Source organism: Hippoglossus hippoglossus, chromosome 3, assembly GCF_009819705.1.
Source record: "Hippoglossus hippoglossus isolate fHipHip1 chromosome 3, fHipHip1.pri, whole genome shotgun sequence".
Taxonomy (NCBI): Eukaryota; Metazoa; Chordata; class Actinopteri; order Pleuronectiformes; family Pleuronectidae; genus Hippoglossus; species Hippoglossus hippoglossus.
In genome coordinates, this window is record NC_047153.1 from 27009318 (window position 1) to 27036481 (window position 27164).

Genomic DNA, 27164 nt, shown 5'->3' on the forward strand with positions numbered 1-27164 from the left:
ACACACCAAATAAAAATAATTGGTTTCATTTGAACATTTTTGCAAACTGACAAATATCCAGCCATGCATAAATCCAGTTGTTAATGGATTAATTGTATTCAGATAAAACCGAGGAAATGACCTTACCTTTAAATCAGACTATTTGAATACTGTGATTTTGTCCTTATAGTTTGCTCATGTGGTCCATGATATAAATACCCATGCCACCTAGTGAATTAGTCTTTCATCTGTCGGGCTATTCATTGTTTAGAGCTGAATCAAGATGTAAAGTCATCCTAAGTTAAATATACAAATTAATCAAACCCACTGTCACTTAATAACGATTGATAAATGAGGGTCCAGGACTTTATCAGTGTTATTATTTTTTAAGTCAAACATTAAAAGTCTACTCTCAAATCTGATGCCAGACTAGGTCATACACACAACACAGAACAAATAGGGTCACAGAAATGTAGATATAGGCGCTGCTCTCACAAACAGAGCTCCTCAAACTGGTGTTTCATACATCAGCCATAAAGGATAGACCATCACTGAAGAGTGTCTTCTTCGGTCTACTGACTGGCACATCATGTGCATGAGAATAACTGACAAGTAGTCAGGCAGTCACCTGCTACCGGCATCACCTTTACTCTTGGGCCTTCTATCCTTTTACATCTACATCTACAACAGACAAAGAACCTGTTTTCTGCAGCTGACTTTATCCCATCAGTATAGAAGTATCATATCAGCCCCTGGAGGAACAGTCACACATACCTTGACAAAGACACTGGCAGAATCCATAGACCAGGCAAACTGTCAAGCTTGATGGTACCAAGCTAACGCATACAATACCCAGAGTCACTCTCTGGATCACTAATAGGTAAATTCCAAGAGGCAGTGAGCCAAAGTATAAGAATCCCAGCAGCCAGACCAGGATGCGTGGGACATGATTACAGACTTTGGACAGGGCGTCCTGATCAACTGGTCCATTCGAGCCCATGGATACTGAGTCCAGGCTCTGCTCAGCATAAATGTCAGAGCTACCGTTGCGAGTTGGGGAGTGCTGTGAGTCCCTCTGCACTTCCATAATAGTGATGACCAGACAGTTGGAGGATTCATGAGACGGGCTAGATGAGGAGAAACTCTTTGGAGTCAGGACTACCTCCCTCTTGTGGTTGGAGTTCCAGGATTTGTCACGCATTGCCAAGTGGGACATGATGTTGGCATCGTCAGGGAGGGCTGACACCTTAAATTCTGTGATCTCTGTTTGGTGTCTGCAAAAAGGGCAGGAGATGCAGGCTGCCCCGTCAGCAATGTCCAGGATCTTAATGAGGCAGCGGGCGCAGACCCGGTGCAGGCAGTCCAGGATCTTGGGCTTGCGGTTGTGGGCATTGTAGCGTTGGTAACAAATTTTACACTCTAATTCCTCTGGTGGAGGACAGTCCTCCTCCAACTCAGGCTGAGGGCAGCTCATCTTCAAGTCATGTTCTGGAGAAAGATATAGAGACAGATTGAAAAAAAGTCATTATAGGGACAAAGATTGTTTTCCAGCATTAGATGAATAGGATGCAACAAGCAAATGCTTCTGACTACAGTATCTAGTGTATCTCTGCCTAACAGGAAAAGGTCAGGACTTTGTCTCCGACTGCTTCTGCTCTGTACCTGCTGCTGATGAATGATTTATGGTTTGGGAATTGGATCAGTGTGTCATCCCAGAGCCCTTTTGTGGCAAAGTAAAAACCAGTAATGCTATTGATCTTCGGGGAGAGTCAGCACAGATAGCTTCTCCTTATAGATATTTTGTTGATTCAGTGTTTTGCGTAGGATACGTTGTTGTTGCAGTTCTTAATTAAATGAACCGAAGCTTTTATATTGTTGTTGTGTTTATTTGTTGTCCCTTAAAGCCCTGTTGTGGAATTATATAGCAACGCTATTTTCTTTGTTAAAAGCTATTCACTTATGCTGTTTATTCTGAATTACGTCATTGAGCAATCTAGAGTTTTGGTGTAGAATAAAAAATAAAGGCATCGTTATTGTTCAGATATCACAATTCACATAACAATACTCTTACACAGCACTGACCTGCATTCAATCACCACCACTCATGAAGACAAATTTAAGTTGTGATCTGGGATCAAGTGTGTGTGCAAATAATCAACATCATTGCTATTGTCACCTCTGTATCACTTCTATGTGATACCAGCGGCTTCACTGGGATTCTATATAATCGCTGATAGCTACTGAAGTGCTTAAGAGCTGAGAAGATCTGGTTTCTCCACGGAGAAACAGCAAGACACTGTCACTCATCATTAATAAGGTCAAATAGCTGTAAGCATGCATCCATAGACACCGAGCATGAATAGGAATGAGGATAAAGAGCCCCCACCTCCTGTTCTCTGCCTCAGACCTTTACAGTGGCAGATAATATGCAGGGAAATTATGTAAAGCTCTTTTAAGATTTCTCTATAATATGATAGAAATAAAGGTTAAGTTTTAAATCAATACAGTGATTAATTAATAATTCAGGCTATTTTATATTGCATGCCCTTAGACGTACTTTCATAATTAGTAGCCTGATTTTTTCCTGATACATTTATTAGTTTGATTGTACACTGCGTCACATATATTGAAGCTTTTTATGATTAAAACAAAATTCCATGGAGAAAAGATACCACTAGGGGTTCTATCTTTACTAGTTTCAAATATTCTGCTGTGTTAAATAGATCATGGTCCAACAGACAAGTTAGTTGTCAAAGAGTTTGTGTGAGAGAGAGAGAGAGGGTTGGATAAAAAGTGTTGTCAACAGCTATATAATGAAGCAACAACACAAAACACTACATTAGACATATTTTATGTTATTATAAGAAGTAGAATATTTTTTTCAGATCAGTAGCAAAACTGTTTCAGGGCAAATCTGATGTTGCCTGCCTCCAGTCAGGGTAATTAATGGGAGACTCAATGCTCTTTGGTAAAGAAAAAACTAAGACATGATGGATTTCTTTGAATATCCCTGAGAGCTGTGAAATGGGTGTGATCACACACATTAACATTTCATATTCCCAGATCAACCCGGAAACATCTTGTATAGGAGTGTGGATGAGAAACACTCTCCACTCCAGATACTGTCATCAAGCATGGCCCAGTGGTTGTATAATTGTACTTGTGTGCCATTTCAAAGTTGTGTCCAACGGCAAACAACTTGGTGCCGAAAACTGACAAGACCCTTTAATTTGAGAGATCATCATTCACATGAAAATAACATGCAAGTGAACTGAATATTCCATTTCTTTTCTGTCTTTAAAAGACATATTAATCATAAATCATTACTTTATTTACATGAGATAAATATCATCTCTATTCTTCAAGGATTATGGAGTAGTATATCGCTAACTATTTTGGAACATCTTACCATGTATTGATGCTTTGAGTTGATTAAGTCCTATTATTTCTATTTCTTTATACTCTTTTCTCTTGAAATAGCATACAGCAAAAGCAGAATCATGAATCCTGATTTTTTTTGTGGTAGAGTACATTTTGTCCTCAGAGACAACCATCACCTATACCTGGCCATGTGTGTGACCATTGTGGTACAGATCAGCCCCTGTGGAGAAAATATGAGAATCACCACCATCACTACGAGAGTTCAATGGTCCATAAATGGTTAGAATTTCGACATACTGAAAAAAACATTGAAACAATCTTCAATAAAGATCATAATTGAGATTGTGGATTGTGATTCTGTGTTAAAAAGATTGTGAAATGTTTTTTGGGACATCACCCATTCTTAGTGGATATTATTATCAGCTAATAGAACATATAACCCATCCATCCAACCATCCATCCATTGTCTATGCTGCTTGTCCTTTGAGGGGGGCGGGGGGCTGGAGCCAATTAGAACATATAATATATAAAATTGTATAATCAGTTCTCCCCTTAGTTAGTTGGTGCGGATAAGTGCGCACTCTCCCAACAAATTGGAGAGTACCTGCAAAGTTTCAGAAAGGGTTTAGTTAAACCCCCAAAAATAACCAAGTGCTTTTGTGACCTCTTGTTGCAATTATTGAACTCCTGTCACTTCCTATTTCACTTCATTACTTGGTCATCAACAAGTCCCCCTCCCAGCAGGAAGATGGTATATAAAGTCCAGTCATTCATTCATTCAATATGACTATGAAATATAGATTGAATAGGAGGATGTTGCATTGGAAATTACCCAGCAGGCCTCTCCGTGACTTGCTGACTGTTCAATATTTAACCACCAGTCTGATGGGTTTAAAAAGCCTTCTGAAACATGTCAGAAAGATGTCAGAAAGAACCGGCTTGACTACATCAATCCCAGTAGAAGAATCGGCCAATTTTACCCTGATGTCAGGACAAATAATGTTGTGGGGAAATGGCACAGTGTGAGGACTGTGGAAAGAAAAATCCAGCTCCATGTCGTGCAACATGCAACATGAACCTGAATGCAAGGTTACATTAATTCACAAAGCTATCCTGTGGAGTTTACATTGGTAAGAACATGTTTGCCTTTTGACTAGTACTGAAAAAACAGTATTGTTAACAAAAAATTGTTTTCTCATTGTTACCTTTAATGGCACATTACTGCTTCCAGCTGTCAGTATGCATTATCGCTCTGCAGCTGCCAGTGTGCATCCAGTTGGGAGTTTCCACTAGAGCCACTTGCACAAAAATGTTCCCTTTTCAAGCGTCTTGTGAAACTGTCTACAAACAGATTATATCAAAATAGTGAAATCTCTATGTGCAGGTCACACTCCCAATCAGTTGATCCACACCAGGTACCAGCCATTCATTTTTTAACCTAAAAGCCACTTTATATATATTTAGAACAATTACAAAAGTTTGCATTAGCTCTTGTTGCAAGAGCTCAACATTGTGGTATGAGTTTAGTAATTACATTACTGAGTTTGTCATTGTACCTGGTCAACGAGGAGGAACATCACTGTGCACAAAGCTATTAATAACCACACTCTCCATCACTATGCAACACTCCACACGATTGCCTATGTCATCACTTTGCCGACCAACCAGATGATTGTTCCACAGCAGTTCTGCCATGTTGTCATCTAGGACAACATTTTTCTGCTGAACTGCTCTGGTTCAAAAACTGACATAATCTTTATCTGTTGCCAGATTCTTCATTTCTCAACCCTGACATTATTTTCAGCTTGGCATTGGAAGGTCTATGAACACAATCTTGTCTACCACTAGTGGAGGAAGCCTGTGGTGATGTGGATAAATGTTAGGGTAGGCCTCATCGTGTCAGGCAATGCTTTCCCCTCTGCAATGCAGTCTTGTGGCTTGAGAAGAAAATCAAGCCAATACATAATTTAATTTACAGTACATGTAACACAGCATGCTATGATTTATATCTTAAAAATTAACATCTCTATATTGACTTATAGGTGGGTTGTTTTGTACATCTCAGAAGGATAAATAACTGGTCAAACGGCATGGAATGATAGTGTTGCAGAATAAAGTACCAGGGGAAAGAATGTAGAGAGAACAGCTTCTTAGTGTTGTTTTGTGTATGTGTGTTCTGAGTTGATTGACTGGTGTATTGATGACAGACTAGTTATTTGACTTAGTTGACGGGTTTATTGAATAGTTAACTGACTGATTAGTTGGATCTCCAAGGTAAATATGTTACATTTGAAAAATGTGAAATCGATTTTAATGTTTATATAGGTCCACTGTGGATGTGGAAAATCACAGGGGAGGAGCTGGACCAAAGCTGACATTTGACATTTAGGAATTGGAAGATTCGGGCAGAGTAGAGGCAAGAAGGAATGAAATAGTGTTCCTGCTCACTAGAGCAATTTAGAGATCCAGTTACATACAGTAGGTTATAAGGGGGCATAAAGGAGAAAATATAGTCTGGGTCTCACACACATTCTCCAAGCCCATACATTTTTGTTTAACATACATGCATACATACATTTTGACCCCCACACACATAGAGCTTTGAATTGTCACTTTCACATGGGTATATTTGTTACACTCATCTATAAGCCATTCAGAAAGTTCGGACCCTTTCACTTTTTTCATATTTTGTTACGTTGCAGCCTTATACAACATAAAGTTTGCTTCATCAATCTACATGCAATACCCTGGACCAAGCAAAAACTGATTTTAGAAAATTATACCAATTTGTTAAAAAGAGAAAACAAAATTTCACATGGACATAAGATGGTTCAGGGTCCTCCCATCTGTCTTGATCATCTTCATTTCGGCTGGAGTTCTCTTATGGTACATTCAATTGAGTGGATATGATTTTGAAAGGCAGACTGCTTTTTTATGTGAGGTTAAGGCTCCTTTATTGTCTCCCGTGGGAGAATTTTGTTTTGGATTACGGGTGCTGCTGCATCAAACCAGACACTGAGAAAAAAAATCAAATACAATAAATAAATCAAATAAAGGCATAACATTTGCCTGAGATAAATCAACTAAGCAGTTTAGTGACAGAACATTGAATTGAAGAATTGCCTAGATTTAAGAGGCGTACTTGTCAAAGATATGCATATCTCAATTCATAAATCCCAGACAACAGCACATCACACCTTCCACAGGCTTACAGGCTATTAGTGGAGCCTATGTGAAGTTTCATAGCTGACAATGTATATCACAGCAACAACCAAGCCATGAGGTTAAAGGAACTGCACCGATCATGACAAGACGACATTTCTACTGAGAGATAGTTCCCTACAGCACAGTGTCTTCCATAATTCTTAAAGAAAAAATATTCCACTTTTTAACTTTAAAACAGCAGCTACAAAATTAGTTTGATGATTCACTGACTGAATCACCGCTTTTATTACCATTCCTCATCCTGAAAGCCTGTTCAAGAGTTTAATGTTCAATAGAATTGCTGAACTGTAGATCAGTTAAAAAGAATCAGAAGTTAATTAAAAAACATTGTTTATCTCCATTAATAAATGAGGAATATTTTAAAATATCAAGAATTCTAAACAGAGTTTGGTGTACTCATTACAGCAGCAGCTTTCTGATTCAGGAAGCCAGGGATCAGGAGGAATATCCACCTTTCACTGTTCCAGCTCAGTGAGTGGGACTACATAGTCAGAGCTTTGGTCAACACATTAATAGGCTTTGTTTTTTCCCTACATAAAAACCCAGTTAATCGTTGTTGCTCAGTAAAAGTTGCATAGTGAGCTGGTCATTTAGCTAAACTGGAACATCATGGGAGAATGATATCAGGTGAACAAGAACCCAATGGGCACTCTGGCTGAGATACAGAAATCCTGTGTAGAGATGGAATAAACGTCCCGTAGGAAGCGGTCCATCAATCTATGCTTCATGACTGGGTGTCCAGACGGAACCCTCAGCTGACTTAAATATAGTAACGCCTTCTTGGAATTTGCATTAAAGCTTCAGCATAAAAGTGTGTGAAAATAAAGTTTCTCTGATTTGATGAAACCAAGATTGAACTGTTTGGCCTCAAGTTCAATTCAATTCAATTTTGTTTGTATAGTGCCAAATCATAATATACATTATCTCAAGGCACTTTACATAGAAGGTCAATACCTTAAAAATCATAAAGAAACCCAACAGTTCCCAAAATGAGCAGCACTTTGGCGACAGTGGAGAGAAACCTGCCTCGACCGCTTGGAGGGAGCAGAGAAAATGGGGAAGAGATAAGAGATGGGTGAAAAAGAGGGGAGAGAAGGGAGAGAGAGATAGGGGGGAGAGAGAGGAGAGATAGACCAGGAACAGTTAATTGTCATGTCTGCGGAAAACCAGGCACTGCTCATGACCTGCTACAGTGACAGTGGTCATGGTTAAGGGAAAACTGAGCAGAGCAAAGTAGAGTGATAAAATCCCGACCAGATCTTTCAGGACCTCAGACTGGGCTGAAGGTTCACCTTCCAACAGGAACGTAATGAACGTAATTATACAGCGCAAACCATGCAGGAGTGGCTTATGGACATTTGAATGTTCTTAGGTAGCCCACGCATTCATTTCTGCGCTTGCAAGCCATGTTGGCCATTACAATAGAACTGCATGAGTAGAATCACAATTTGATTGATGCTTCTTTATAGTGTGATTCTTAAATGACAATGAAGAAAATTAAGCATAAGTTAGATGACAAAATAAAAACATTTAATCTCTGCAAAATGTCTGTGCTAGTCTCCCCCTGTTATGTTATAATTACTGAACTGACTGTCCCCTTCGGACACTAAAACATGCAGCTTGAATTAGGCCGTCCTCCCAAGATTAACTACAGCATCAGTCATATCTGCAAGTGCCCAGAACAACATGCTTACTTTCCAGTCAACAGCCTAGTGGTTGTAGTAGCCTAATTAGGATGGGTAAAATGTAAAGGAATAAGCTGATGATGGTGTTCTTGACCAAAAAGGTTTGTGTAAGGAGGAGGTCAGTGTGACAGGTTGAGGTCACCGGCACATCAAAAGACCAATGTTGTTCCTATCCTTCGCGTGTAACATTGTCAATGATCGTTCCATTCCCCTTAAACAAAAGAAGTAATTTGATCTAAAATCCTGATCTTTCTCTAAAGGCTATGTGTCTGTACCTAACCGAACCTTAACCAACAGTAATCATTTCAGACAATGACGCATTTTGTCATACTTTCAATTAAGCCATCAGATCAGAAAACGTGTTGATCTAAAGGGCGGCTCAAGCGATGCATTTTGTCATTTCATTTTGACAAATTAGTTAGAACTGTGTGTTCTCACCAACAAGTCGTCCTGAATCCCTACCAGCTGCATTGATTCTGTTTTGTAGCTGACTTTCACAGGAGGTGGAACAGGAGGAGAGTTTCCCCATGGCATAAATCAATAAAGTTATATATTAAATGCTTCTATAAACCACTACCAATAACATGCCGGTATTATTTTAAAAGCAAAAAGTGCTTTGATCGACCAGTTTTACTCACATAATGTAAAAAATACTCCAAGATTCCAAGATTAAAGCAAAGTCTAAGCTGCAGAAGTCTGAATAACACTGAGCCCCAGTCACTCGTTTGGACCTGGATCTTTACAGCCAGGATTACAAAACAATCAATATTCTGCATAGATCCTGGAAAGAGGAATTAGATCAAAGACTGGAAAACCAGTCTTTGCATATAAAACCTGCATATATACTGTAGCTTACGATATGGGCAAAATAGAAGATATACTGTTCGCTCATTTTATGAAACAGAATTTACCTGTTTGGTTAGAATCCACACTCTGACTGTCCAATTCTAGTGACAATATTATATTCATTTGGAAAAAGATATTTTTCTTACGTGCTTTTCCATTTAAGTGAAGAACTGCTGTATGTTAAATGTGTTATGTTAAATGTTAAATTTATGTTAAATATCATCAAACATAACCTCAAATATGGTCTCTAAAAAGTGACATGTAACTATCACCGCACTTACAGAGAATCTATACCTCCTACAACATTTTTACTGTCAAACCTACAGCAGGTGTTACACAACACATATCTCACAAAAAGGCTCCTAATTAACCCCACTGTTCCTGAGAGCTCATGGCTACACATTTGTGTGTGTGTGTACATGTGTGTGTGTGTGTCTTGTGATTTATTAAATCTTATGTCAGACAAGGTGGTACATTTATTCTCAAAATACTGTATGTTCCCTATTAGCCTGTCCCTGCCTCTTGCCAACTCCTCTCTGGGTGGATAGTTGATGATAGCTTTGACCTTTGCTGTCGGAATATCTGCTTGGTGAGCCTTTTCTGAATCATACCATTGATCCAGAGGATTACGTTCATGCTGCTGTTGGCAGACCTTTCATCCTTGTTTACAACAATTAGGTGTAAAAAGTATTTTGGTTGCTTAGTACTTTTTGACAGATGGCCTGTTAATGGCCCAAAAACTTTGCACTTTGCTGATAATATTTTAATTAAACTTCAGGTTTCTTTGGCCTTCATAGCCTCCTTAAGGCCTGTTCTTACAACATATACACTTCCTCTTTAAAGTACAAGGGATGTGTTTCTTTAAATGCAAATTATCCAGTTTAACAATTCTGTCTCAATGGGCCATGCTGGGATTTGAGATTTTTAACATTTCTTTAAAAGTTGATAACAAAATGTAATATTTAAGCCTAAACTATGCTTCTGCAAAGATACATTTAAAAATCTTCTTTGAATTTACTTTGACCTCCTAAATTTCAACCCTACATCAAGGGTGATCTCCCTTCAAAGGATCCCAATTGGTTGATTCCACCCCTGTCAGGAGGCAGATTCAAGGAAAAAACATTCTATGTTCTAAAAGTATAAAAAAGCAGCCCCTGAATCTTCCCAGTACATATTCTACTGCAAAGCTTCTCAAACACAGTCTAATGAAATTTCTAATTTAATAAGGTTACATAAAAGTAGAGCAGACTTTGTGTGACAGAATAACAGGTATATTTGCTTCATTGGCTGGATTATCTAAGCACAGTGCTTTAGAATCAGTTGTGATGTCCGTACTCAATATTCTGCCTGTGCAACTTTTGTAGCTGCGGTCATTTGGACCGATATTCAGGTAATGTTCTATGTTCCATGTTCTTTAGCTGTGACCAAGACAAATCTGTGGATCTAAATTGACAACCTGACACAAACACTATTATGTCAGGACCCCATTTTTCAAAGTATATTATAAGCAGCAATTACTGCATGTCAGAGGATGTGGTTCAGTTTGGATGCTCCCTGTGTAAGGCAGCGAGAAAAGCGAGCACTAACAAAGTAGATCCGGTTTGTACTTGTGACAATGACAGAGGTGCCTCAGTGTTCAAGTGATTACAGTTACAGTGATTTAACAAAGCTATGAAAATGAGGTTATGTTCTGTATGTGACAGTAACAATGTGAGTGTGGCTGCTGGTGTCATGAATAGCTCTTCTGTATCTACTTTCTGCTTTTGATTGAGTGGGTAGGAGCTCAGCTCAATACCACAGTAACCACAACCACAGTGTCCACATCATACTCCAAATACAAATGTGTAACATGTACGTAAAATTACCCGTCTGGGCAGCAGAGCTAGCAATAACCAAGTGCAATTTGTAGGCACCATTAGGCTGGAAACAGCTCTGTGCAGCAGAACGAATCAAATTATCCAGCCCAAGTAAGTGAAAAAGACTCACCTCTTTATACCTTAACCTCTAAATGATTATACTACAGAAATGACAGTGAAGAGGGCATACACAGAACCAAACCATCATTTTCAACATGCTTCAAAACATTTGTCCTGCTATAATGCCTATTAACCATTAGTTCTGTCCAGCCTAACACTGGCAAACCATTAGTAAACCAACTTTTTGCCTCCTGCTACAGAGTCTGGCCCATAGTCTCACTCTCATTCAGTGTATCCTCTGTCTCTTATAAACGAATATGGAGTAAGGTCTTGTGTTCTCTTGCCTGCCCTATGCAACTGCTTCATTACTACCTCTGCTGGGTTCTTCCTTGCTAATGACAAAAGACAGCCAATTCCAGCAGAAAAGGTTAATCTGTTTACACAGACTTCTAGGAGGTGGTAGGACTTAGAGGATCGACTTCAGCTGGCTCTGACAAATAGGTATCACGTGACTGGTCATTTTAGGGAAATAATGTTGTGAAACCTGCAAGTTGACGGAGACAAGTCAAGTGTCCTACTACTAAGTACTGTATATATAATACACAATAGTTTAGTGTCTTTGAATTTAGAGAAACATGCCTTAGAATAATTGCAACTCTCATTTCCTGCTGAAAACCTTATAGCAATCAGGAAAAAAAATGGTGTTTGTATTTTTTGTACAATTAGTGAATTGTGCTTGGTGAATTATCTGAAAGGACAAGTGTTTGTTCATGTGTACAAGTACTAGAAATTGATGCAATACATCTTTAATACAGCTACAATCCCCCACTGGGATGTGGTATAAGAAATACTTGTCTCCTCTGAATTTTTAGTATTTTTGTTATTACTGGGTGGAGAAGGTCAGCCAGCCTCTGGGCTGCAGCTACAAGGGGAGATGTATTGGTTTGGCATTGCTCAGCTCAGCTTGTTGTGAGGGCTAAATGTCACCGCTTCAGCTGGGCTGATGCTGGCGCCCTGCTGCCTCCCTGGGGGGTTGATGGAGATTCAAGCCAAGCTTTGGAGACATTTTGCCCCCCAGATTATAGTTCTCCAGCATACAATAGCATTTCTATTCATTACTGAACACAACAGGGAATTGGCATGCTTGATGGGGAGATGGGGCCATGTTGAATACTAAGGCTCTTAACTGTCCCGGGGTATTTAATAGGAATAGATTCAAATACATTTCATTTCAATATTCAGATTTAGATATTCAGCAGAGACTGGCCACCCTGCTGAGATAAGGTTGGCACTGTGCTGTTGCTGAGCTCTCTGAGTGCATTTTGAATGTGCCTGGCGTGTGCTAATGTTTCTCAAACATGTCATCTGGTGTGCTGTCGTGTGACCTCCTTTAGAAAACCACAGCAAATACATACATGAATAAATGAAAAATGTATTCACATTTATAGAGAGTTTTCGGGCTGCCCTGCATAGTCCAAAATATAGAAAATATTAGAATTGTAATGATTGTTCCACTTACAGTGTTCAGTATATTAGTTAATTTGATCAACTTGACACATATTAGTAGCTTTGTCAGAACATCTTGGTTACATTATTGTCAGTGGTGGTTTGATTAAGTTTTGTGAAACTTTATCAAACACCATCCCACTTGCATGGAATCAGCACTTTACTAATGTTGATCCTGAAACCCCCAGTCTTTGGTCATTAGAGAAAAGCGATGGTAAGTTGTTTTGCCTTCAGTTCACTCTGTTTACACAGACCAAATCACACATCTTATAAAATGTCACACACTATAAGCAGACACAGCCCTTTCATTTCTGGTTTCGAGTAAAATTGGTCCACAAATACAAAAAAGAAACTGACTGTTATTGTAGAGTTATTGCTTTCTCTTTTTTCAATTTACTGCTTGTTTTCTTACAAATTTAAGCTCTAACTTGGCCCAGGAGATAGAGAGGGTCATTCACTAACCTGAATGTCTGTGTTTTGATCCCCAACACATCCCCTGATCGCACTCTAAATTTTCCTTGGGCAAGCTACTGGACCCCAATTGCCCCTGATAGCTGTGCCGGCAGTCTGATAGGAACAGCGGCATGTGTGTAAATGGTTGAATGCGATTTGTATAAAAATACAGTCCATTTACAGTTAATTTACCTTAATTTAAGCCCTGACCTTTTCTTATATATATATATATATATATATATATATATATATATATATATATATATATATAACTATAGTGTGTGTTGTAGTGTTGTATGATCTTGCAAAGGATCAGTGCATACAAAAAACGATTCATGCATCATTTTCATTGGTTAATTCATTATTACTGCAAATGAAACTTTTGATCATTTTCTTTATTTTATCTTCAGAGACATTACCTCTATGCGTTTTCACACAACCTGCTCAACTTAATTAGCATGTTTGCCCTTTTTAGACAAAGCAGAAAATCTTTTTAAAATGCTCTTTGCTCTCAAGTCTGTCCTGGACAATCCATCTCTCTTTTTCCCCCCATATTTCATCAGATAGCCTTGGAGACGACCAAGTTGCCAAACGCTTTCCATTTATGAAGTCAGCCATATACATGTTCTTGTATTGAAAATATTGAAACAGATAACAAGAGTTCACTATGTGATTTCAAAGACTTTTTTACAGGTAGTTCACATATACATACAACAGGAGAACAATCATCTATTTGAGAAATGGTACCTCACTGCTTTATATTATAAGTAACAGTTTATCTGTTAATTGCTCAACTCATTCAACAGTACCCAGTTATTACACTGACCATTTTTATCATGTTTTTTGTTGTAGTGAGAAACATGAAGGGAAAGCAATTGATACCTGTTGGTGCTTTTCTAAAATAAAACAAAGCAATATAAAGTGAAGCTATATTTAAGGTTCTTTGTGAACGCCTCGTGCTGCTTTCTGTATACAACAGTAGGGCTGGGCATTAACACAATGACAATAATTATCATAATATAATTTCATTCAATATAATCCTTATGCATTGTGTAAGCAAAGTGAGGAGGCATAATACATAAAACTTTTACTCAGGAGCAAATATCTGACTTAAAACCATATAACCATATAATATGACGTTTATTGCGATGATTATCAATATTTATTGAAACAAAATTATTTATTTTTATATAATTTATGGTCATATTGCTCGGCTCTATACAGCAGTCAGCAGCTGGTAAACTATACTTTGTGTGAACCCATCATGTTCTGATGATTACATCTCACCAGTCCTCTGGTATCTTCAGTATAAAGGTAATGTGGCTTCAGAAGAACAGCCATATGTATAAATCTGTATCAAAATCATGACCAGTATCATTAAAAAGTGAAAAGCCAAGAGGATGTATGGTAAAAGTGTTGAAACAACTTGCTTGATTTATCCTTTTCCAAGAAGACAGAGACATTCAATCTATTGGCCACACAAAATATACTGGCTGACAGAAAACAAGCACAGTGTCTGTCCTTATTCAGACCTTGTTTCTCTCTCTTCTCTCTGCAGAGCACAGAGCCACACATAATATTTATCATCGCTGTTTCTTCATTTTCCTCTGCCTCCCTCTTTTCTCTTATTGGTTATTTCTTAACTTTACTGTCCCTCTTTTTGCTTTATTGGCAGCGAGTTTGATACTGCATTCGCTGAGGTAAACTAGTCCACATTACAAACATGTATTCCACTTGTATGAGTGTGTGTGTATGTGTGTGCAGCACTGCTAAGAGGAGCAGTTATGAAGTGTCAGCAGCCCAACGGCTGCTCATCTGTGGATACAACAACTTAAATATAAGTCTGAAATAGAACTGTTATTTTCTGGAGGCAACGGCACAAACACATGCACACACACTTCAAACAAATAAACAGCAAATGCAGCACAAGTACAGATGCACAAAACCTGCAGATCTTCTGTAGAGAGGCTGGTATGTGTGTGTGTTTTGTTCCTCACCTTGTCCAAATGTGTGTGACTCCCCCTCCTCCACTCCAGTTGTCTCTGCTGTGCTGTCCTTCATGTATATCCACCTTGTTCATAGCAACACTCCACATCTCATTCCTCTGCGTGTGTGTGTGTGTGTGTGTGTGTCTGTGTGTGTCTGTGTGTGTTATGTGCAGGTGTACCGGAGGCAGGCGTCAACCAGACTGGCAGCGTTGGAGGAGGCAGCAGAGGGGAGGACGGCGTCTCACCGGAGGGAGATCCTTCACCTGCAAAGGCTGCTGAGAGAAAGACAGGAGGCTGAGGAGAGACTGCTGCAGTCCAAACGGTAGGAGGGGATGAGGAGGAGAGCGAGAGAGGGAGGAGAGAGTGGAGGAGAAATGGCAGGAGGCAGGCGGGCAGGAAAAAGGGAGGAGGATAGGGAGAGATTGTGTGAATGAGAGGAGGAGGAGAAAGAGTGAGGCAATGGTGCGTGTGCAGTTTTAAAAAGGAGGGAGGCCAGAGGCAGCAGTAAGGTGTGCATGGAGGCAGAGCAGGTCACATCAACAGAACAATTACTGACTAGAAACAGACGTCTAGACTAACAGATCCGTTTAAGCTCTTTTCTTGAATTGTTTGTGTCAAGAGGAATTATTCTTATTTCAGCAAGACGACATGACCACATAACAATAAAAGCTCTACAGAAATCTGCATGTATGTTTATCATGTAATTTTACCTTGTCATAGACATACTGGTATCCACAAAAAATATATAATTAAAGCTAGGGTTGGTAATCCTTGATAAGCAATTTTCACTTTTCCCATTTTTCACAAAAAAAAAAATGCAATAGATCAACCCACCCCTCCAATCAGCCCTCTCGTCAAAGCCATGTACCCCAAAACACATGAGCGCTCACTGCCTGATAACTACTAGAACTTTTCCTTGACTCGCTCGCTAACTTCATGGCTATTGTCTCTGTTCAGCGGTGTAGTGACAGTTAGTGACAGACAGGTATGCCAGCAAATAATTTTTTTTTCAGTCCAAATGATATTGCTCGTGTTCATTACAGTCCTGCGAGGGCCACAGACCACAGCTTTTCTTCTTTTTTTCAGATGACTTTATTTATTATTGGCTATTGGGACATGAAGAGGATTTCAACAAATAAGATAAAAAGTGTTTCAGAAACAAATTACAAACCCTGCCTTTAGGAGATGATAGATGATGACCTGCTTTGCAGTTCCCCTCAGCTATTTGTTTTTGAACAGTTTTATCATCTTTTTTGTTTTTATCAGTTTTATCATCTTTTTTGCTTTGGTTTCACAACTTAAAGTTTTTGATTTATTCACCCCGCATCATCAGCTGCAGAAACCTGGGTTTGCAAGACACAGTGCAACACATTACAGTTCAACAATCCAACACACAATAGGGCAACACAACCTGTGAATGCGGCAACAAACGCAACACATAACAACACATCTCCTCCTCCTTCTTGCTAAAGTACATCTCTGTTTTTGCAGTGTCTATACAGTGCAAATTTCACTCTTGTTGTTGGGTTCAGGAGGTAGATGCTGACATCTCTGAGGATCACACAGCTCCCTTCTCTCCACAATGAATCAGTTAACCCTCTCTAACGGCCATGTCTCCCAATCCTGCATTCTTCACTGGGTGTCCTTATTCACAGACGCTGTTGTTGAGGGTGGAACAATCACATCTGCTATTCAAAAGGATTTGCATGATGAAAGTGCCTGAGACTTGATCATTTAGAATTACATAGAAAAGCCTACTGCTAAGACCAAACAACATAACTTGATAGGCAATAGTTGGTTTAGGTAAAGCTGTACTTTGTTCTGTATGTGTTGTATTGACATATATGTATGCTGTGGATTTTTATCACCTCCGCCATTGAGGTTATGTTTTCAACTGTGTTAGATAAAAGGATTACGTTAATACTACTGAACGGATTTACACAAAACTCAGTAAGATCATGTGATATGGGTCAGGGAAGAACCCATACATTTTTGGTGGTGTTGATCTGGATCAGGGGGCAGATCCAGTAATAGTAATTCATTTTCTTTAATATTGCGAGCTAGGGTGATTTTTGACATTTTCATGCCCTATTCATGGATTGATTAAAAAAGTCAATGTGTGCACTTTGCTGCAACTTGATTGAATTTAAGGGGACTGTTCAAAACAAACAAATAGTCGGAAACATAACCTCCTTGGCGAAGGTAAATATATATTCTTAAATCTTTTGAGATGGTAAGATAATAGTTGATACCACTATGGCGAAAGAGAAAAAGAAAAGAGCACTCGTTTAAATATAGGCTGTTCGTTAATGATGATAACCATCCACTATTGCATTAAGCTAATTGAATTGTCCTGATGAGGGAAGATATTGTGTTCTGGATAGTAGTTGGAAATCTGTCCATCATGCAAGTATTTGGCTGTGGCACATAGAATTGTTTCAAAACTGATTTTCAGGGATTATTTCAAGGTATTTTTACTGTTACTGCTTGAAAACCTCATGCTGGTACTTTGTTGTTCCTCAAACAACCCACCACTTCCCCTTTATCCTCCTGTTAGTACGGCTGTTTTTAGCTCTGTCTCTGGGCCTGCTGCCTGCTGCTATCAAATGAAAGCTAGCTAATCAGATTGTTAGAAGATCCTGTCCTGCTCTGCCCTGAGGGCATCTTAATGACAAATCACACACATCACCTACACCTCCAACCTACTGGCTCCACCACACCACAATCTGCTATATGACCAAACAAGCACACTCACATGACCACGTAAGTCATTGAGATGAAGTGGGTGAAGCCCTGACCACCACATGATGGCAGCTGGAGAAAATGTTTACCAGGCTCAGTATAAAATCAATGTAGTTGTTTTCAGTGAGCTTCTGTTTGACTTGTGGTTTGTAGGGACCAGGTTTCTCGCTGTCAAACTTCTCACCACCACCACCACAGAAGACACTCTGCCGCATCGTGTTTTCTCTCTGATCCACTGCTTTATTTCCTGCCCAAGCAACAGTAGCAGAGATGGTGAGAGGTTGTGATTGTCACCTGCCTGCTGAGTTCTGCGCTGCATCCTGGGAAGCAGCACTGCCTGAGATTTCCAGGAGCTCAGGGGGAAGCAGTCCTGTGTTACCCATACCAACCACAGAAACATAGACAGGTCTGCTGTATGCGATGTGATATTCATAAATGTAGCGGAAGTTTCTACTGTATTTTCACTATGGCAAGTAGGTCTGCTTTCATTTGAAATCTTTCAACAGTCAACAGGGGGAAAACTGTTTTTAGTCAAGGCCAAAAGTAAAAGGATATTTTTGAGCTGAGCTACAGCACATTCAATTCAAAGTAGAATAATGGATAATACATTAGACTGCCAAGTCTCAACTTTTAATTTAAGAAGGTTTACATCACTATAGAAAAAACGTTGGAGATATATCTTTTAACATAGATCATGGTAAAATTCAAATTCAAAAGTAATTGAACACTTGGCTACAACGTTTTTCTTGGGGAGTTTTGTGTGGTGTCAATGTTAGTACATGTACAACCACAGAGGTGACTGGGGGTCCACATGAGGACTGAGGGAGGGAACCTGCCGCAGTGAGCACAAATCCAGAGGATCAAAGAAAATATTTTGCATTGTGAAGAAAAAGTGCTTCATGACTGCACATTAAGTCAAGAATGCTCTGCAGGACGTATGCAGACATGTGTTCTTGTCAACAGTAAAAAGGAGAGTTTATGACCAGAACAGAGGTTTCACCACAAGATACCTCTAGTAATTATGATAAAACAAATATCAACAATTAAAATGATGGGGGGATAAAAGGAAAAACTCATGACCCAAAGATACCACCTCATCTGTCAACAATGGTTATATTTTGAACATATACATGTATGGCTGCCAATGAAACTGACATGAACACATAGAAGCAAAATTCAGATTCAGACAGGTGAATCCAAAGTTAATGGATGACATTTCAGTATCCAGCATGACAACAATCCTAATGTTGCCAAAGCAACCTAAGAGCTTTTCAGGGTGAAGAGGTGGAATATCCTCGACTGGCCGAGTGAGTCAGCTGATATCTGTCTGAGCTGCATTCCCCATGGTGATGACTAGACTGTTTGAAATCAGGGAGGATACAATGCATCTGGTTATGTGGCTATATACCTCCCTCACAGTTCATTCTACATTCATGTTAATCTACTCAAATGAAAGCTGAAACTTGGAAATTCAATGTAATTATTTTATTTTACACTTAATGTGCTGAGCCTTAGAGATGGAAATTACGACTTGGTTTGAAGGCATGTTATATTCAGGATTCGATGAGTTCAGTAATAGTAAGGAGGATCCATTATAATTTGTTAAAATGGATATAGTAACTTTATGTGCTTTATATCTGTTTAAGTTTTATGAGTCCTTTTAAATCAGTGAAAAATTTGCGTGGATTTGAATAGTTGTTACTCTTCAGGTGCTTCAGCTCCAAAGACATGTAGACAAATTTGTGAATATGTAGCTGTAGATGTATGGATGGTTAGAATGTATTATGTTAAGGTTTTTAAATTCAGTGGAGATAGCCCCAGATCATTAAATGCAGGATCATCTTATTTTGTTCAGAAATAGTTTCAGCTTGGTGAAACAGAGATTCAGTCACTACTTTACAACTGATCTAAATTCAGTCTGCCTGCTGGAGCCCACGGTTGCTGCAGTCTTAATCTCTCCTGACTTCACACACTGGAAAATAAGCAGTGTAAATAGCTGACATTATTTTAATGGCACACACACTTGGAACCTCATGCATAATTAATGCTAAAGCCCATGAATGCAGATAAACACATTTTAGTAGTACTTCATTATCCCTTAGTTTCACAACGCATTCAGGAGTGGTTCTGAGGTTGCGGTATCCAGCAGAGCAGAAACAAACCGAGAGGATCATGGTGGATTCTCTGTCCCTACTAAGTTTCTTATTGTATCTATGTTGTTGTGACTCCAGTTTCAATGAAATGATCCACTGTTGATATGTTGTTGTAGATTATCCGGAGTTCAGTGCATGCCTGAATACAGCTTCAGAGAATCAGTTGGCTTGTGCAAATGTTTTTTTAACACAACTAACTTGATTAAGCATTATAAGCATAACATCATAGTTAGAGACATTAAATTGTCCAGTTGTATTTGGACTGAAGTATGTGAGTATGTGTGGTGACGTGACACACTCTTCAGATATGGAACATGAGGACAAAGGCTTTTCTGAAGTGATAATTAGTGACTGATTGTCTAATACTAGTGCTGGTGTTACTCCCTGCAGTGGTCTCACAGACAGACCTGCCTTGTAAACCCCACTGCTCAGAATACTACTGGATAATGTTAGTGTTTGGCCTGACAGGGTGAAGACCGTTGCAGAGTGACTGACTAAATCCTGAGGTGGGTGCAGCTTAGTACAGCTATAATTGTAATGGAGCTCCTCTGGGGCAGTGGAGCTGCTGCTGAGCCTTTCACTGCAGGTCAGACCGCAGCTGTGTGGCCTGGTGGTCACCACGGCTTTCCCACCAAAATGCACATATGCCCGCGTTTCTTATGGCTGCAAGATCCATCTTGTTATTGTGCCTGGGTGCTTCATAGGAAGCAATGAGTGTGGTTGCCATGGGTAAGGCTGTTTGGGTTGGAGGTAATTAGCAGAGAGTGAAGTTTGTGAGGGTCTTTACTCAACAAAGACAACGGACAAAATGTGTTTCTCAAAGAAACCTCATTAATTAAGAATGAGAACATTTTTCCTTTCCTGTCACAGTCAACTGTCTTTAGAGAAACAAGTCCCCACATTCGAGCAACAAATAGGTGACCTCTCTTGTCTTTGAATGGATACTTTTGACTGTTTGTTTGTAAGCAAGATCAAACAAATACAGCAGAGCAGATTTCCATAAAAGTATTTTAATACTATTTTTCATTGCGTGATAGGGCCTTTTTGAAAGTTTACTTTGATTCCTTAGAGAACAATCCATGGATCTTGGTGGATAAAAATCAGGCATGTTTAGGGGACTGATATTTATTTGTGTGTGTTGATAAAAATCCAGCAACATAAGTTAACAAGCAAAGAGAAAGAAAGAGATTGAATGCAGGTCTCAAACCACCTTTGAAGATCACATGTTGATTTTCTCAAACATTGTCTTCGATAAAGAACTCTGTGAAAAAGCTCATTACAGATGTTATAGAGATCAGTCTTCTGTCATTAGATGAGATTCTTGAATCTCTTAGCAACTTTCTCTCTGTTTTTCCTCTGTTCTTTCATGGCATTTTCATATAGAGAGGGAATAGATTAAACAAGTCCCAAATTAACATTCTGTCATTCAATGCTTCTACGTGTCAGATATTACATATCTATGTACTCTATCCATCCATCCATCCAGTTAAATGGAGTCATCATTATTCATTAATAACACATGTATCAACCCAACTGATCTCTTCTTCCTTTCTTCTAGCTTTGAGCCACAAAGAGGGAAACAACAGTATGTTAATCCTCAGACGAGCAGACTGAACACACATTATTCTGTGTACTCTTCTTTTGCGAGTTGAGTTTATAGCCTGTCACTTTATTTTAAATAAACATGTACTAAACATTTGTGTTATACAGTTAAGCTGAGGTTCCAGCCACTATAATAAGCAGTTAACTGAGTCCAGACAGGGCAGTCAATTGCTTCAGTTGCTGACGTGTGAAGAGCATATGACAGAAAAGCTTTAATGCTTCAGCCATTATAGCAATAACAGCACACACAGGTAATTACCTGTTGTCTCCTTGGAGCTGTTATTCTCTTTCATCATCATTATCCCTCCTTTCTCTCTTTGTGTGAAATGGCAGGTTGTTACTTGATTCACACAACATGCCTCTCTTTCCTTGTTACATCCAACAAGCATCCTACTAATGAATACAGAAACACTGTCTGTCTGTGTCTGTCTGCATATCTGCATATCTGCATATCTGCATGTCTGCATGTCTGCATGTCTGTCTGTCTGCATGTCTGCATGTCTGCATGTCTGCCTGTCTGTCTGTCTGTCTGCCTGTCTGTCTGCATGTCTGTCTGCATGTCTGCATGTCTGTCTGTCTGCCTGTCTGTCTGCATGTCTGCATGTCTGTCTGTCTGTCTGCATGTCTGCATGTCTGTCTGTCTGTCTGCATGTCTGCATGTCTGTCTGTCTGTCTGCATGTCTGCATGTCTGTCTGTCTGCATGTCTGCATGTCTGCATGTCTGCATGTCTGTCTGTCTGTCCATGCGCCTGCCGGCCTGCCCATCTGTCTATCAGTGTCTATCCTTCAGTTTGCTCAACAGCTACTCATCTGTTCGACTTCAGACTTGGCAGGTGTGTTGCTGAGGACTCTGGGAAGTGATGTGACGACTGTGTATCATTTTAAATGAGCGGTTGTTGAGAGTCCAGCCCTAAACCCCCATTTAATTTAAACTATACTTGCAGTGACATTATAGTGTCTGCAAATCAAAGTATCCCCAGCAGGCTATTTTATTTTTATAAGTTAAGTTAAGTTAACGTAAGTAATGAAACTCTTTTACTTCATGGTATTATGAATACATTTTTTTATTATAAAAAAATGTATTATAGGCTATTTAAACTTCACATTTAATAATTTTGACAAGGTTAATCAGACCAAAAGCTGATTTAACAACTGAATTACTGTGAAATGTGCAGTTATTCTGTGCAGCCCAATTAACAACTTTACATGTTTTTTTATATTTTATTTTATTTTTGGCATTTCACAAAGACATAAGACAACCAGACAACAGATATAAAGAGTCACATTTTACATGGTTGCACTTTTTTTCACTGCAAGTGGCAAAAACAGGTTAAATGTTTTTTCTTACTTTAGATAAACTACATACATTTTGAGAAATTACTACATTATTTCACGACCATTTAACGTCCATGTTTAGATAAGATAAGACTTAATTAATCCCGAAGGAAATTCTTGTGCCAGCTTGCTCCAAGATGTTGAGACCAAATCTCTCATTGAGGCTTCACATCTTTGTTACAGGAAATAAGGGTTAGGCTTAGGTTAGGTGTTTGAATGTGTGAACACTTTAGAAGTCAGCTCTGATATGGTCTAAATGCAGTGTAACACATGGCCCAATGATTGCTGCTTTATATAGAAACACTCCAGTCGTTTCTGTATTGTGCCTGGTGAGTTCATTTGAAAGAGAAGTGCTCTTGTTCTTTAGATAAATATAATTTTCAACATGAAGTTGAGTGTGGCCATCAGACAGATACACTAGTTTGAAATAAAATAATAATTTTTTCATGAAAATGAATGGGAAACTTTCCAGCATAATTCTCAGTCTAACACACTCATCATCTCCTACTGTGTTCCTCACTGATGATACTACACCTCACATCACAAACTGTGCTCTCATGGATTAATAACTGAATGCAGGAATTACATCTATCAGCGATGAGTTACACAAGCTAAATATATATAAAATTCTATTTGTGTCTGTCAGGAGGAGCTGACTGTTTGTCCTCTGTTTGTCCTGCTTTCATGAGAACATCATCCAAACAACTTAACACTCAACTGCACTTTCTTGGCTTGTGAGGAATACACCTGCCAAGGCATAGTTATAATACTAATAATGATAACTGAAAACAACTTTATTTATATGGCACAATTCCTGCATAAAATACAACACAAAGTGCTTCATGTAAAAGCAAATAAAAACATTAATGATAAAAATACGAAAACAAGAAAAATCGAATCAAAAAGAATATAAACAGCAGAATAAAACAGCCATCAGGTAAAACACAACATATTGAATAATTACAACAGAATCAAGACAGCAGAGCACGTCAGGAGAAGACTATGGTAAAACATTTGTCTCCATCTTTCTTTAGAAAACGCCAATAGATGTAGAGCTCTAAGACCTTCAGGCAGACAGCTACAGACTATTTGGCTTGTAATTGACAAAGGCTGCCTCTCCGTGGCCTTATGCCTTAAGTCTCCGCTCCGCTTCCCTACTGTCAGCTGGGTGACAGCGTTATATATATATATATATATATATATATATATTTATTTATATATATATATATATATATATATATATATATAAATAAATATATATTGTCAGATTGCTGCACTGCCCCTGTAGTGTTGTTCTTCTGTTAATATGCAAAGAGGTGGTGTTTGAGGCTTTCTCAAGAACCGCTCATCCATAAAAGAAACTTCACGGTTGACACTGCTCTTCCTGTTGTCCTCAACACCTGAAAGACAAACAGACATAGATTCCTCCTTTTTTAATTAGATTGTTGAATAGAGCTTTATTAATCTGTTCAGAAACATGTTAATCTACAGTTTCCTGTTGTGACCAGCTGAATGTTGCTGCTGACACATTTATAAACACACACACACACTCACAAACACAATATAATCTGGGGTGCAATGGACCATGTCTAGATTAAATATGTTCAGTAGATACCTGGTATTTGTTTAAACTGCACTGGGCTTTTTACTCTAATACTGAGAGTCAATCCATCACAACTGTTCAATTCTTTTTATGGGTCTTAAAATATTTTGTGTTGGTGCTTCCTTGAAAACACTGCAACTGACATCAGACGATTTTTTGCATTGACAGAGCAAAAATTGAAACGACAAATAAAATTGCTAAATTATATTGGTTTGTAAACAAACATTTATAACCTTTCCTTCAAAGTTCAGATTTTACAAATTATCTGTTTGGATAAGTTTTATAATATAATATAATACACAATGTACAAGAAACAAACAAATCGTCCTAAAGTATATGCCTATGTTGGAATCTCTTGGCAGAGCATTGTTACCATGTCTCTGCTCCATTCTTCTCATGCTAACACAGTTTTGTAGACAAAGCCACCGCAGCCAGGATTCTGCTCTAACACAAATGATCATTGTATCTACAGGCCTCTCTCCATTTCAGTTACAACATACAATGCTTCAGGCTCTACTGTAGAAATAATTTTGGAAGGAGATGATGTGTGCAGTTGTATTCCCACCAGTCCCGAGCTTTTGGATGAGCCAGGGTGATGAGTGGTGGGAATTTGGAGAGCTGAGGTACTTACAGGATTGTGCGATGGTGATAGAAGTTTGAAATGAAGCTGTGTGAGTTGTGGGAGTCGGTGTGTCCCCACAGTAATACTTTCTGTGCTGTAGTTTTTATGTTGATGGTAATTGTGCAGTAGAAAACAGGAGATATGCCAAGACAGGTGTAAAGCAGTGATGGGTGAAGATGTTGGTGGATGCTTTATATGCGATAGGGACAAACCCATTAAATTTAGGTGCGGATCTGAATCGGGGAGGATCCAGGATTATTTTTCCCTTTCCTTGACATTGTGCGATTGGGTGTTTTATAAACATCCAATCAATAAACTTATTTTGTTGAATAATTCAATAATCTGGATCTGGTGAATTTAGATGAGGTTTCATAAAGGGACTGTTGGGTCTTGGCGGAGTTATCGGTGCCATTCTAGTATTTTCAGGAGTTGTACAAGTGTACATAGGCAACTGCACATACTTGTGTATCTTGAAGACGTGTCCTCTTGGATGAGAAGTCAAATGTCTTTAGAGTCTATGGACATGACCTGGATGTCTTAGAGTCTTCAGATATTTTACTAGTTTTAGTATCTTTTTTTTTTGTTAAGTTGTGTTTTTTTCAGAAAGTAATTTGATCAGAATCAGAAATACTTTATTGAAATTGTGTTTGTTACAATAGCTCCATGCAAGAGTGAAATATAAGCATATAAAGATAAAAAAATATATATAAAATAAAATAAAATATGATATATATGCAATATGTGTGTTCTGTACATTGAGTATTTAGTGCAAGCATGGATATGTGCAGATATTATATATTCGTTTTACTCCCAGTATGTCACCCCAACTGACTGACTGACGTGTTGTCTCCTCTCGTCTCTTTGCTCCTCCAGAGAAGTAGAGGAGGAGCTGGAGGTGGTGTGGGAGGCAGCAATCAGGGAAAACCAGCAGATGAAGGAGACTCTCTTGGACTCGAGACTCACCGAGGACATCCACGGTTTGCTTGTTTCCACCAGAGCCTCTCCTGTCTGGCCTCCTCCGGCTGCAGTTGAGAACACCTCTCCCACCCGCCATCAGCCTCACAGTTTTGGATCCCCCCTCTTCTCCTCCGACCGAAGCCCTGCGCTCCAGAGAAGGTCCGTATTCAAATCTGACTCGGACCACCCAAACGACTCCATAGATGAAAAGCACAAGCATGGGCTGGATTTCTATTGCTAAATCTGTTGGAGGTGTCTCTGTTCATTCATATGAGTTTTGACTGTAGACCAGCTTCAGTCAACATGTTAACACACAATACAACATTCAACATGACAGCTTGAGTTTATTTCAAAGTGAAAACCAATGTCAAGTTGCACCATGTCCGGAAAATTCACAACTGGGCTTTTGATCTCTCTGCTGGAAACAATTCACTCAACACGTCAAGTGAAAACTGTGAACAGAGGAAAAATAAAACCTATCAATTATTGAAAGAATTAAATGGGAAAATGAAAATTATTCAATATTACAGCTCAGGGTTGATAGTTTGGCCAAAATATACCTGACATTGGTCTGGGGACAGTGTGATGTTCAAAGATTTTTATATGTTTTTAGTTTTTTATTCAGCGTATCATTTTGTCTTTTTGAATTAGTCTCAGGATTTATAGTTTCTGCCAAAAATAATAGATGGGCGACAAGTCAGAGCAATAAGCTGCACCAGGCTGAAGCTAAATGAACACAGCCAATGTTTCCATCTGCTGGACACATACGGTACTATCCTGATCTATATCTTTATGAATATTTGTATCCTTGGAAATAAAACTGATACTGTTGATGGTATTTTCAAAGGAATTTCACATTAATGTATTGAGGTTAATAAAGTTTAAATGTAAATACATTTCTACATGCCTTTCTTAAATTTCTAATTTTTATTATTAATATTACTATTTCTTTTGACAATCATATCTTGAGGCATAGTTGTACTTTGCTGTCTACATATAAAAAAGGTTTCCTCATTATTTTTTTCTTGTCACTGACACAAACTATTGATTTAGACAGTTTTTGTTACAATAACTTTTAGTTACATTACAACATAAAGTAAAACTGAAACCAGTGGGTTTATATTGTGCAGAGGTAAAGAGAGTGTCAATAAGTTCAGACACAGCTAAAGTT

General features: G+C 38.7%; 2 protein-coding genes across 11 annotated transcripts in view; one reads left to right on the forward strand and one right to left on the reverse strand.

Moving 5' to 3' along the window:
- The window catches only part of cep89 (centrosomal protein 89), a 57850-nt gene extending 30983 nt beyond the window's left edge, over positions 1-26867 (forward strand). For 2 of the 10 annotated variants that reach the window (XR_004612188.1, XR_004612190.1), the window contains exons 17-19: positions 15153-15301; positions 21585-21727; positions 25910-26039. Coding sequence is in view for 4 of the 10 variants with exons in the window: in XM_034570892.1 (XP_034426783.1) it covers positions 15153-15301; positions 25910-26234 (474 nt within the window). In the remaining 6 variants the exon portion in view is untranslated. Of the gene's footprint in view, positions 1-15152; positions 15302-17989; positions 18128-20342; positions 21190-21584; positions 21728-24886; positions 24906-25909 lie in introns of those variants that run through there. The other 8 variants (XR_004612189.1, XR_004612183.1, XM_034570939.1 and 5 more) reach the window with 6 other exon arrangements.
- zgc:165481 (uncharacterized protein LOC100073327 homolog) lies at positions 51-15154 on the reverse strand. The gene is made up of 2 exons (XM_034571171.1): positions 14989-15154; positions 51-1467 (listed from the first exon to the last, which is right to left on the reverse strand). Exons 1-2 carry the CDS (start codon positions 15050-15052, stop codon positions 725-727), a joined length of 807 nt encoding a protein of 268 aa, XP_034427062.1. The 5' UTR covers positions 15053-15154; the 3' UTR covers positions 51-724.
- Positions 26868-27164: the final 297 nt, after the last annotated feature.

What these genes read in the sequence shown, in the direction of transcription:
- zgc:165481 (XM_034571171.1), bottom strand. Translation starts at nt 15,052, where the DNA reads ATGAAGGACAGCACAGCAGAGACAACTGGAGTGGAGGAGGGGGAGTCA. An exon ending in GTCACACACATTTGGACAAG is followed by an intron (nt 1,468 to 14,988) that starts GTGAGGAACAAA and finishes ATCTTTCTCCAG; the next exon opens with AACATGACTTGAAGATGAGC.